Source organism: Aulostomus chinensis, chromosome 14, assembly GCF_037954235.1.
Source record: "Aulostomus chinensis isolate RoL2024-O1b breed Wild chromosome 14, RoL_Achi_v1.0, whole genome shotgun sequence".
In the NCBI taxonomy this organism is placed as follows: Eukaryota; Metazoa; Chordata; class Actinopteri; order Syngnathiformes; family Aulostomidae; genus Aulostomus; species Aulostomus chinensis.
In genome coordinates, this window is record NC_141333.1 from 13,445,506 (window position 1) to 13,459,566 (window position 14,061).

General features: G+C 43.0%; 1 protein-coding gene across 2 annotated transcripts in view; it reads right to left on the reverse strand.

Annotated features, from left to right (window-relative positions):
* Positions 1–2,332: 2,332 nt before the first annotated feature.
* Positions 2,333–14,061, reverse strand: part of arhgef18b (rho/rac guanine nucleotide exchange factor (GEF) 18b) — a 41,694-nt gene continuing 29,965 nt past the window's right edge. For both annotated transcript variants that reach the window (XM_086224107.1, XM_086224106.1), the window contains exons 29-31: positions 7,582–7,933; positions 6,635–6,772; positions 2,333–6,209 (exon numbers count right to left, since the gene is read on the reverse strand). In XM_086224107.1, coding sequence (XP_086080233.1) covers positions 5,878–6,209; positions 6,635–6,772; positions 7,582–7,933 — 822 coding nt within the window. In that variant the 3' untranslated portion in view covers positions 2,333–5,877. The remainder of the gene's footprint in view (positions 6,210–6,634; positions 6,773–7,581; positions 7,934–14,061) is intronic.

The window sequence follows — 14,061 nt, forward strand, 5'->3', positions numbered from 1 at the left end:
AAACGCTCAAGGCTGTGGACAGCTAGCCAAACATCTCACATGCTACTGGACAGAATCGCCTTATAAAATGCTGAGGGGCTCCACAGAGCTGCCAGACTGACCACACAGGTTATACAGAGGGTGTTTTCTACACGGTCAGTAGATTAGAATTGTTAAACATTTTTAGAAATGAGTTTCTGTCTTTGGAATCAGTGAAAGGAATGATTAGCAATGGGGCAGTTTAGCATAAAGACTGAAAACACTAAAATACCAATATGGCAGAAAAATCCCAATTTAACATGTTGCATCAATTTAATACAGAGGGTGATGTATTCTGGTCGCAGTTGTCGTTGTCGGGACCCTCAAAAAAGGAGTTAACATTGTCTCCCAGCATATTTCTCCAGTATAGTCATGTGAGAACTATTAATATTAATGTATGCGGCATTTTTTCCATTCATGCCTCATCTCTTCAAATTTGGCTCAAATGTCCACCGGGGCTCAAGAATGAATGGTAAAGATTTGAGTTGCCAAAGGTCAAAGGTCACCTCTCATATCTCTATCTGGTGTGCTTTGGTGGAATTTCTTCAAATTTGCTACAAACGTCAATTTGAGGATGACCTGAGAAAAAAAGAGTAAAGGCAAACATGTCAGAAGCATACAACCATGATGTAGTATTTGAAGTTCTTGTACTGCAGCTACTGTATACTGTGAACTACACCACGAGTGAACTTAGGTATCCTGGCGGTTGGCAAGTTCTTCTTGCTTCTTTAAGTTCTTTACGCTGTAGAAGCAATTAAGTTTTTTGTTTTTTTGTGTATTAAGCAAGACGTCTTTATAAATATATATTGCTGAAAAAGTAAGCAAAGAGTCTTGATTGACTTACAGTACTGTATCACGGGATAAATGAACCTCTACATAGTATATTCATACTGCAGTATAACTTTGTTTTCTACATCTCTGATAAGTAGGTTCACAGTAAAGCACATAGCACAAGCACGTATTTGTCTCCTTGAAAGTGAAAAACGCCACAAGTACTGATGAAACACACCACTGGCGTTCATCACTTCCTGATCAGCAGCAGAAAGTATCATGGGAGTCAGACTGGACTGCAACGTGTGAATCCTGTGAGAATGTAGGGCGAGGACTTGGTTTATAAATAACCTCCACCAAAACTACGTAGAATTTTTTTTGGACTAAAAATGAATTGCAGCAACAGTAGTACGACTACTCTTTCGTAGAATGTAATACAGCCGCCATCACTCCTCACAGTCCTGATTCTATTCCGACCTGGCTTAAAGTTTCTTCGTGGAGGCCGTTTGACCGACTTCCTGTGTTGATGCAAGATGCACTAACAATGACTCTCATTCATGCAGACAGCATGATATCACTGCACACGCGCTCTACGGCTCACCAGAAGCATCTGGCGGCCGAGGACACACTGATGTAAATCTCTAAGTGTTGTTGCAGGCCCCAAACTTTTACTGATAAAAGTTACAACCTGACAAACTCCAAACTCCCCTCATCCAGCGTTGCACCCCAGCCTGTCGAGGAGGTTATGTAAGCTGAGAAACATGTTTTACTGCTCGCTATCTTCCTCTAATCTCCTTGGGTGTTAGCGGAAAGGACAGAGTTCACTTTGTGTCTGCTCCACAAAACCATCTTTGTGTCTCTCAGGAGCAATGAAACAACACACGACACTTACAAAAACATCTCTGTCGCTGGTGTTTTTTTTGAAAATGTTGTTGTGTTTTGACCCTCAGGGGCCGCCGTCAGGAAGTGGAGGCATGTAATGGGCAAGAGTATACTGAAGCAAAGAGACAAAGACAAAATAAAACACCGCCTCCTTCCACTGGAGGTGGGGGGCGGTGGGGGCATCTTGGAAAAATAATAGTTGAGAGGAGACTGAGGGAAGCCACTAATGACAGCAGACAATAAACACTGGCCACTACTGTAGCATCTTCCCCGCCAGAAAGACAATAAGGCAGGGGAAGACCGCCCTGCTGCGAGACGGGACTACAGAGAGATTCAACAGCCGCAACCACAGCACCTGAAAATAGAGCTTTGTCTGGGAATAGACTGTTATTAGGTCGGCTAAACACTGTTCATGCACCTCCTAGACGCTGAGGAATGGCCACGCTGCTGCGAGCTAATTGGGTGGTCGGGATTATTTTGATGAGCAGTGAGGAGAAAACTAAATAATGAAGCAGGATTATATGTTGCAGTAACGTGTGGTTGTAGCCGAGGGGGAATAAAACAGAACAACTGTGCGTAAATACAGACTTGGCACTTGAGTTTTGGCTATTTGGAGGACGAAAACATGTAAATAATAGAAATGATGACAGTAAACGCATCATATCAAGGTTTATTACTAAACTTTGTCTAAGGCAGCAGTTTTGTGTCCACAGGTTATTCTAACATCTTGCAGTGAATATCATAGAATGGTACAAAAAAAAACATTTTTTTTTGTGTGCTACAAACGTCATTAGACAATAAAAGTTCACAGACAATAACAATAATAATAATAATAATAAGCATAATGAACATTCATGTTCCCCTTCAAGTATGCTACTATCCAAAGTGACTAGTGTAAGATTGGCCGAAAAGATGTTCAGGATTATTTACACAAAACAGGTCCAACGTGTGTAAAAGGTTAAAAAAAAAAAAAAAAAAAAAAAAGCAAAAGCAAAACAGCAATGGTTAGAAATGTTTGTTGTGTTTTGGTGGTGAGCATTCACACACGCGCGCGCAAATGTACACACACATACAGATGTGAGTGAGCAGTTCCACAGTTTTACAACACCAAAAAGGTTAAGCAGGTACGAGCGTTTCAAGATTTGACGGCGTCCACGTCTCCGGTTGCGGTTCGGTCTGGTACCACCATGTTTCCTGCTGTCACACATCTCACACTCCCAATTACACACGCAGACGTCCACACACTGCTGAGCAGGAAAGCTCATTCTAGAGTCTGGAGGTGGACACACAGTCCCTACTCATGTTTAAAGCGTGTTAATTTGCATTAAATTGTCGTGTGTTGACGTGAGAGCTGGGTAAAGAAGAAAAAAATGGGTTCATCATCATATTGCATCTTATGTGTGTGTGTGTGTGTGTGTGAATCTAATCAGGAGTACCAAGCAAATACCCAGCGTTAGTTAGCTTCTAGCCAAACAACCTCAAATTTAACCAACCTTCCTTAAAAACACATTTTTATATCATTTGTTAATTATCAACTTTGTATTTTTTGTAGCGTCAGGCTTTCACCGAGTGTGTGTTGCCAGCAGTGATTTCAAAGAGTAAAGCTGTGTCTCATGGGCGTGTGTGCGATGTGACATTTGTTGCCAATTTAAATGCAGTTTGACATGCAAATACCCGCTAATCAGCTACTGCACATGAAGACGAAGGCCGTCAGACAGCAGTACTCGGATAGCGTTTAAGCAGGATTGAGCTATGATGAGTGTTTCTCAAAACATGAAATTTTGTAAAGCGGAAAGCAGACGAGGAAACAAACATCCAGCCGAACACAAAAAAATCAATCTAAAAGCAGAAGGGACTGACAGCCGAGTCGCTGCAGCAGCCGCAGCAGCTAACGTTAGCCTGGATCTGTTACAGGTGGAACAATTATTAGGGAAATCAAAGCACCAAAAAAACCCAAAAAAGGTCAAATTAGGTGCCATATCAGCTCAAATGTGAGTGTATCAAGAGGGGCTGTGTATAAATAAGACAGTGGTGCAGCCATTGCTGATGTAAGGTCTCGTCTGCAGGATATTTGTCAAATGTACGTGAGGACGCACAGCAGGAGATGAGCCGGTCGAAATGCACTGTAAACATACTTGTTCTGAGCGCTTCCTGCAGGATGTTTTCACAAGTAATCACGCTTTGCCTACGACCACACAACCGGCGCTGAGTTATTTATATACGAGCGGAGAAGGAAGCCAGCCAGCCAAATGTCTCTTTGGTTTAACCGACTGAAACGAGCAGATTTGTTTGTGAGCGAATGCTACATTACGGTGGTGAGACATCATTCACTGAACTGCAGGAGAGAGACGGCAGGCAGCGCACCTCGACTTCAACACGACAACGCACATCGAGGGGTAAAATACACACACACACACACACACCCCTCCGTTTATACAACAGAACCGAGTTTGACTGCTGTTAGTCTCCTCAAGAAAGGCGTGCCATACTGAGAATGTGTAGTTTACACAAATATAAACACATGAAGAGACTTTTGGCTGCGTCTTGATTCATGATTCTAATGCAAGAATGTGAAGGAGGGAAGATCACATGACATATGTACAAAAATCTACAATATTTATAGCAAACTGACTGGTTTCTGACAAATATCTTTCCACCAGCGACAAAAAACACAATGTGTTCACTACTTCATGAGTCATTTGTACAAACACAAACAAAAATGGAATGGATCCATGAACCTTCAGGGACTAGACTAGACATCAGCTGATGGTGGTCGTCTCTGCGGGAGCCGTCACAGTACCGTTTTCTTCTTCCCAGCCACAGAGATTTAAGAGGCAGCTAATGAAATGTCATCAGCAATCAATAGCACACGCTGTTCATGAGACCCGAGGGTCTCAATTAAAACAGACGTCTCCACAGATATACTGGCCAGCGTAAATTAACTCATTCTGACACATTTCTAATCAGTCAGATCAGCAAGGTGCGGAGACGCAAGCTTTGAAAAACAATAAAAATGAACTTGTCGTTTCATCAGAGGAAAGTTGGGTGTTTTTTTTTTTTTTAGACTTCAGTGGAGATGAATAACCCTCAAACTGCTTCAATTTTCTGCCTTTGACCTCCAGCTTTGTCCTGCAAGTATTTGTGCTTACTTTTATGGGCCAATTGGTTCCAAATCGTTAATGTACAGAAATGGATTTTCATGATTTCAGTGCATAACGATTCTCTTCGTAACAAACCCTTGTTAGACCGTTAGTCTATGGTTTTCCTCAGGAGGTCACTGGTCAGAGAGTATAAAGAAACAAAAGACAATTTCACCCTTAACGTGTCACTCAGTGTGACATACTCACCAACATGGCAGCAGATGTTTGAGAAGTGTGACCCAGAGTGAGACACAAACCAGACGAGGATTTTTAGATGTCGGAAACGTGCTAAATGGAGCTAATCTCCCTGGATGTGCGTGGGATTAGAGGGTTTGGTAAATAGGTTTCTAAATTTAAAGATCGATGAAGTCCATGGATTTACTCTTTTGCATATTTCCGGATTAAAGAAATGATATTTGTGATCTACCTTCTGCATTATAAACAACAATGCAACTGTGTGTGTTCATGGAACCGTCAGAAGCTACAAAGCTGTGAGCAAATGAACTGCTGTGCAGAGTAACAACAGATTTGACGTTACCATAAACACGAGAAACACGTTCTAGAGTCTGTCTCAATCTGGAGAAACAACAAATATTTGTATCAAGAAAAAATAAATCTGAACATTTAGCCGACAACTGTACAACTTGGGTCCATAAAGTTCATTCATTAGTCTTGAGTGGAGTATGTGCAAATGAAACATCACGCAGACTCTTCGCGTCTGACTTCCTGTTGAATCATTTCCAAAACTGCTTGAGCTCTCACCGCTGCAGTCTTTGGATTGGTTTGACTTCATTCAATCCACAATTTAAGAAGCTCACCAAATGGTCCCGCTTCACACTTCTGGTCCTCTTGAGTTTGGAAATAAACTAAAACTTAAATAGATTTAAAAGCAATGGTAAAACAGAAATGTCCTCCTCCTTTTGAATAAGAACTGTTTGCACCCCTGCAGCTCAGTGCAACGGGCGGGGCCGTTAATGTGACCCTACCTCACCATCACCCTCCCCTGCCTCTACAAGTTCTGTGCTGTGCTGTGTTTGCTCTCAGCAGCTGATCTGAGGGCAGCAGTTTAAAAGAAGATGACGTCCTCCTTGTTGAGGTCTTCTGTGTTGATCTTGTAGGGTGGGGGCATGCTGTGGCTGTGGGTGTGGCTGTGGCTGAGCCCGGGAACATTCACCTGGATGTGCTGGCTCAGATTGAGGGCCTGTGGGGGCTGCGGGAGGGGCTGGAACTGGAGCGAGCCGGTACTCGGTGAGTGGAGAGGGATGTTGGGAGGCTGCATGGAGGGCTGAGGGGGGGGCTGAGCAGGAGGCATGGGGGGCTTCTGGATGTTTGGAGGATGGGAGGTGCTAATGGTGGACTGGGCATCTGGTCCAGAATGGTCTGGAGGATTAAGTTGATCTGTCGAAGACATAAAAATTACAGACTCCTTCTTCAAACTCATTCATTACATTTAAGCCTGACTGTTCTTGTCAGTGGCAACTGGGAAGGATCAAAGTGTTAAAATGTGTGGGTGTCAGCAGTACAACTACTGATTAATCACAATGAAGCATGTGGATTGGATAGGTGTTTACACAGGGCGAGGCCGCCAATGAAGGTGATCTTTAGAGAGGAATGTGATCGGGCGTGGTCAGGTTTGCCCAAGTGGAGAATGTGTGTGTGTGTGTCTGTGAGAAACACTTTAATAATGGAGCAGGCAAAGACAGACAAGAGGAGATTATGTTTGTCTTTGCCCTGATGGAGGCGAGGTGGACATGTATGTGTGTGTGTGTGTGTGTGTGTGTGTGTGTGTGTGTGTGTGTGTGTGTGTGTGTGTGGGCAGGCACCTGTGTGATGATGGAGGGTGTGAGGCTGAGGAGGAGCAGGGAGCTGTTGGTGGGGGCTGATGGAGCGCTTGGCCTTCAGGGCGTTGTCGTCTCGGGCGGACAGCTTCAGAGGTAGGATCTGCTTCATATCCACTGAAGCTAAGAGGAGGCGGATTAACAGACAGAAATGAGCTTCTCTCAGGTTATTATTCGATCCATCGGAGCGCTGACTTGACTCTGAGCGCTAAATATCAGAGCTGCACTCTTACACATCATCACCCTCAGAGTCTCAGTGCAGCAGTGGTAAAAGAGTTTTCCAACTGCGAGTAATTGAATGAAACTTTGTGTAAGCAGGAGTTGGTCAGTGGTTCTTTTTTTAAGGGAAAAGCATCAAAAACAACTGTGCCGTTCACCACACATCGATACAGACTGAGGAAAATCAGTTGACAATAAAAAAAGCCACAAAACCCACCTTCTCCTTCTGCTCTGCCATTGTTCCCTCCTGTCACTGACCATGATTTCACATATACACGCGTACCCAGCAGTGAGAAAGACTACCACACAGCATGCACATAAGTACACAAACACACACACACACACACACACATATATATCTATATATATATATATATATAGATATATGTATAGATGACACATGTGGATTTAAAATAGTGTTTTGTATTAAATAAGTAACTTCATGCAGACGTGTGCAGCTCAAATGCTATAGATTCTTTTCATCATAAAATATGTACACATGGAGGTAGTGTGTCTGCTCTCGTATTACACTGTATCACATATTTGGCGCCCTCTTAAAGAGACACTCGTGCTCTTTCCTAGGAGCCAGTCTGTCAGACACATGTGGGTTGAACTTGTGGCAAATTCATATCAACAGAGTCTCTGGAGCCCCGTGGATCCTCCTGCCACGTATTGATTTTATAAAACTCTAGATTTGGCTCCTAGCTGCTTACCAGTGCTGTCAGTGCGATGTGAGGCCTTGACGCTCTTGCCCCCCTTCCCCTTGCCGCTGCTGAAGGCGGCCAGCTTGGTAGGGATCTGCTGCTGCACCCCGACCAGTTTGTGTTGCTGGTTAGTGGTGCTGAAGAGATGGAGCGGCACCTCTGTCTTCAGAGGAAGGGTGGAGGAGCTCACCTCCCGCCGCAATATCACCTCAGGGCGCTCTGGGTAGTCGGCTGGTGCAACAGACAGGCTGGCACGCACCAGGGGCTTCTGGGGGAGGGGCAAGTCGGAGATGCTGGAGGAGCCGACGAGACCGGAGGACATGAGGAGCTCCCCGTTCAAACTGCCTGACAGAGGAGCCACCTGGAATAGGGAGGACACAGAAGACTGAAATCCTGGTTGTTGCAACAAGCATCATACAAAACTACAAATTCAGAATTCACTAAGAACATCTTTCCAACTCCAACCTATAATTATTCATATCTGTGGTCAGTTTGGAACCAGAGCCATGGAACGTCATCCTCACATGCTGTGTGTGTGGAAGCAGCCGGCTGTGGGTGCGTTTGACTTCTTAAGAGTAGTTAAGACACACACATACATGTAGTGTAAAGCGCCTGTGTGACGCCGTGCCATTACAGAAACACAATCTGCTGAGGAGAAGTGTATTTATGGGCTGAAGAGGGAATCAGAAACACATGCTCCTCTTTCTGCTGAGCACACAGTTTGGGAAGTTTGGTGCAAGCTTTTGATGTGTTCCAAGAGGCTCAAGGACAATGCGCGCACACACACAAAATGTGAAACATAATACCCTTAATAGTCACTGTGTACATAAAGGCGTGTAACAAAACAGGCAGGGCTGTTGGACACACAGAACAAGTAAACGTCTCATGACATCAGTGGATAAAAGACACTGAGCACATTGTCTGGAGTGAGGGAAAGAAGATCCAGACGAGAAGATGATCATCCTTTAACCTTCACTGATCCTAAGGATCCCTGTATCAATGGTGTGGTGGAGTGTTTGTTTAATGCAATGCAAAAAACACACAAGGGCTAACTGGGTATTAACACAATGTCTTCCTTTTACTGATAAAACTTCACATGAATTTAAACCTCTTCACAATTACGTCTCTGCAGCACATTGGATTACATATTTATTATAATGTAAAAACACAAGCTCAACTTGAATATTTGTTTTTGGTTGTTTTGAATTTTCTATCTGATCATAAATGGATTACAAGACTTTTAATGGAGGGTTGTAATGCTTACTAATGTCAGCTTGGATGGTTTATTATTCATGCGTGTTTCAAGGATTTTTCTGGTCGTAAGCAGCTGGTATATAATGTCCATTTTCAAAGACAGTTTTCAGCACAAGCAACATTTCACAAAAATGCCCTTTGTGTCTCCCAATCTGAACACTGGCAAGGCTGAAACACGAGAATGTAAATCTCTGCACGGAAGTTACGAGTGAATGTGTCATAACACAATAATAAAGCAAATATGAGGAATCTGATTCAAATTTTCCACTATAATTAAATTCAGTATGTTTCCAAAGAACAACCATGCTAAACTGTGAAAGTGCCTGGTGGAGCGACTGACACACACTCACCAATATCTATATATATTTGACATATGATGATGATGATGATGATGATGCAAAGTACTTCCTGTTGTGATGAGGAACACATGATGTCTGTGTTTTCAAAGCCATGAAGAGGAGCCTGTAGCTTCCCCAGCTGTAAAAGCCCAGCGTGAGGAGGACGAGGAAGACAAGGGCCCTACAGTGGGGAACAGTCTCCACAGCCCCCCCCCCCTTCTTGTTTCCCTCCATCATTTTTCCTCTTTCAGCACTCATTCATCTTGGCATACAGATGTTCCATTGTTCCCACAACAAGGTGATCGGCATCAAGCAGCAGGTTTCCAGGGTAGTAAACTCTGTGAAAGCTGCGGCGCATAAACAGCCCTGACTGACAGCACATAAACAATTAGCACTGGCTGCCTTCCAGAAGCTTCTGTTAATGACAGGCTTGGACTAGCTAATTACACAGCCAGGTTCCTCTTATCCTGAAATCTGCCTGGATACTCCCAAATCACACAGAGCCAGCCAAGGATCTCAGCTAACACTGCACAATGTGCTGCCTTGTACACAAAGGACTCTGATGGTGAGGGAGATAGTGATGTATCTTACCTGATCTGTGCAACGGTAACCTGATGATATCTTAGCTTGGGAATGAGTTTCTACGGGCCATGTGCACTCTGGATCCTGGCAACGGTATGAACTTTGCACACAATATTGCCCTGAACCTGTTTAATCCAAAACCAATCTGTCTGGATAGTCTATAAATGTGAGGAGCTCTAACAAAACCATCGGTATGATTTGATAGCAGGCAAATTATTGGTCAATTAATCGGCAACTTTTTAAGCAGTTCCTAAAATAACTTCTCAAGAATAAACTTCACTCCAATTTGATCCTTCGTTGCTTCTGTTTTACACTTGGAAAAATTGAAATTCCTTAGGTTTTAGAATATTGGTTAAAAAAAACCCCACACATTTTTCATGATTTTATGCAATAATTAATAATCAGTGGATTTGTTTGTAGCTGCCATACATCATAGCGTGCTAATCTCACAAACAATGGACATGAAAGTACAGCAGCCCTTTTTTTTTTTTTTTAAAGAGTTCCAAAAGGATCCTTAGTGAAGGGGGGTATTTTTGTCTGAACAAGCTAGCATTTTATCTTGCAATACCTTTTGCCTCAAGATAGTGTGTTACTGTAGTACAAAGGAGCGGGGCTGTAGTTTTGGAATATAAAATAAATGGGAAAATGGAAATTTCACCTTCAGCTAACACTGAGGAAATTAGCACTTGCAACTGACTGGTAATACAGTGCCCCCTATTGATTTGAAGGGTGAAACCTACAAACTGGACCTTTAACTGAAACTTAACTACTAGAGCGGGCTTCACTGAGCTAGGGGGCAGATATTTGTCAGGGTTCTGTCTTGACACTGTTCAACAACTGGCGGCTGATTACTGAAGAAGGGAGTCACAGGCGTCTACATGTGTATATGCGGTCAGAGTGCTGATGGGTAAACGTTACTCATTGGGGTTTTTTAGACCACAGGAACAAACAGCTTCATAAATCAGCTTGGAGACTGCGGCTGCAGGGGTAGAAAAGAGTGTCGAAACTGCAGATATTGGTCGTTTTTTTATGACTGACCGTTTAAAGTTTTTCTTGACTTTTGCAAACCTTCCCATGTTTGAGGAATATTCTTGCTTGTGTTCATGTAGTTAGTTGCAGTACTTACAGTTTTTTGCCGTTGGGCAAAATTAGACAAGCTGTTAAATGGCACATTTTGCTTGAGGGCATCTCAATAAAACTTGAAAGAAAAGCATGGGGTCACTGAGATGTTTTCCCTCAACATTTTCCCACCAAGTCTAGGGTTGAACCTTTGACCTTCTAGCCTGGTCCTTTAGTTTCCCGCCCATTAAATAAAATAGATTGAGTGTATATTTCTTTTCCCCTGATTGAATCTCGCTACATTTGGACTGATAATTTGACTGTAAACTGCCATTTGGATCACTAACCTTGATAATAAGCATTCTTTTAACTTCACATTCTGGGTCAGAGCCAATACAAAAGGCTGAATCCAATGTGTTCCTTATCAAGTGGGCAAAGGTGATCAGATGAGCTGATGCATGAAAGATGTTCCACTGAAGATGAGACATGTTGTAACTCGTGCTGTTGTAGCTCGCTCACGCAAGTTCAGAGAGACGCGCACGCGGGGCATGTCTTTTTCATGAGGTCTAATTATAGCGCCATGGGTTTACTGATGAGTCTTAATGTTGCCTGGTAGTGATTAAATGGCTGTTGATATCAGGCTGGCCTGGAGCCTGAAAGAAATCCTGAGGTCACAGAGGATGAAAAGGCTGCTTGATGTATTTTTGATGAAGAGGCGGAACAAACCACTTCCAAATCTCCCATTACCACAGCCAAGAAAGTCCCACAGCAGAGCCAACAGTATAGCACATACATACCCTCATATGTGCATGTGTACAAAACACAAACACACTACTTAGTTGATCTCAAACAAATATTGTGGGCATGATGTAATGGGATGCTAAGTGCTGACATAGTCCAGCTTCAGGTCTTATCTTGCAGACCGAGTACCCAACAAATAAACCACACTGCAATCTTATTCACCATTAGGGTTTCAGTGGAGGCTTCTAATTACCAGGGTCCCAGCGTGACTCATCATAGCAGATTAGGTCATCAAGAGGCTTTCTAGCTTCTCAGCATCAGATGCATTTTTCCAGGAGCTGGTGAAGGCTTTTAGGTATAACTCAAAGTCAAAAGCAGCCATACTTTGCAATTATGAGTGCAATAGTTTGTGTCAACTGGTTTTGTTTTAGTATGTCAGCGATTCTTATCCAATACACATGTTCATCAAATGCAGCAAATATTTCCTCCTGATGCACTAGCCTGCTGTGCGAGGTGTTCAAACACAGCTGTGCCTCTGTAGCAGGGAGACAAAGTGGCTTGGATCAAGCTGCACAACACTATTGCAGCTCATTAGCAGTTTATGCTAATGCACACCGTTTCTGTCCATCTTCCACAACCTCACCTATAGAAGGAACAGAACTACACCACTGTAGTAACAGCACTATTTCTCTGACTTTTGGGATTAGGAGCTTCTGAGGGAGAGCTGAAGTCAGGGTGTGTTTGGCTGTTGATTTGAAATACGAAGCCCTCTTTCCTAATCTATCTTCAAGGTTCCTGTTAACTAATGACACAGACAGAGAAGCGTTTTCGACCGTGACTGTCACAGGCTGATTGGATGCCACAAGGGTGGAGAGGCAGCTAGATGACTCAGGATGATAGGTGTGAAGTAACAAAGGCTTGAAAAAAAAAAAAGAGCACACACAGTTGCTAGATTAAATGGCATGGCATTTTTAGGGGCAAGTCAGGACTTGAATGAATGACAATATGTTGTACTTCATTGTATGAAGAATGAGGGTTTCAACCAGGAGGGAATGTTCAGCACAGAGGAACTAATGACATCACTGGAAAGAACGCAGGATGCAGCTACAGCACACGGACAGCTACGGTAAGCAGACAGCCTGTGAAAATTACTTTGAGAAATACAAACAAGCCAAGTCAGTAGCAGAATGATAGTGGCTGAGCCAGACGTTTGTCACATGCTGGCACGGCATACTGGGGGGACATTGCTGGACCAAGATGACTCACCGAGCTCATACACTGAAGCATGAGACAATACATCAAGCACGAGCTGCACCCTTTAAAGCCTCCTCCTACCTGAGTCATGTGTGACTTAGTTGAGTTCTTTGCAATGTTGAATGTCCTTCTCCCATTGTTTTCAGATCTAGATCTTGCTTTCCAATCTACCCAGTCCATCCAACATCTTTTTCAGAAAAAAGGCAAAAGCCATTGCTAGTGTGCCAAAACTGTGCCTCTGCATCCTCTTAACTTGTTAAAAAGATTAAGCCTGTATCAAGGCAATACAGGCCTGGTTATACAGGTGATACAGGCCTTTGAAAACTCCTTGACAGATCTTTTAGCACCAGGCGTGAAATTACAGTCAGTGATTCATTCTCAAAGCCCGTCTCCCACGAAACTCACAAACAATGTCCCGCATTGTACTACAAGGAGAGAAAGAGGGATTCAAGTAGGAAATACAGGGAGGAAAGACAACAGAGACAAGCGAAGGGAAGGACTGCTCATTGTGTAGGTGGATACTGAGTTAGTTTGACCGGTTAGAGATGGATTCAGCTGTATGGATGTTTATTGTTACACCCCATCTATGACACAGGTATTGAAGCTGAAAACAATACTTCTCTGGAACCTATAAGAAGGCTAGAACTCAGTAAATAGAGGTTCCATCAGCAACATCATCATGTGCGCAGAAGTGTTATGTGCTTATGCATTTGTGTTGACAGAAGCTAACATTTGACTCCCAAAATGACGAAAAATAACAAGATTGTAAATGCATGAAAATATAATATACCTGGGTAGTTGAGAAGGGTCAGATTCATGCCCAGGGGACAGCATGGTAGCAAAAGGAGAGCCAAAATAGGTGAAGTAAGGATGAAAAATGGTGGGAGAGGACACAGAACAGATGGGAAAGCCCCTTCCTACTCTTTATCCTTGGTGTATTGTCACCAGCACCATTTATCCTGGTATTAAAGCTTCACCTTGTTGTCACCCAGCACCTCACCACCCTTTTCTTCTGTCTCTCCCTCTTACACAGCTACATTAGCTTGAATTAAGATAGAAAAATGATGTAATCCCAGTTAAAGATTTTCAAAGCATTTTTCAATGTATCTTGTGACCTTTGCAATAAAAATAGTATACTATTAAACCTTGTATAAAACTGCAAATTTGGCCAAAGCTAACTGTTTAAGCTAGGTATAGTTCATATCTCTGCATCTTCAAATACGATATTCTGTAAATCTGTTTTGGACTTCTGTGAACATCA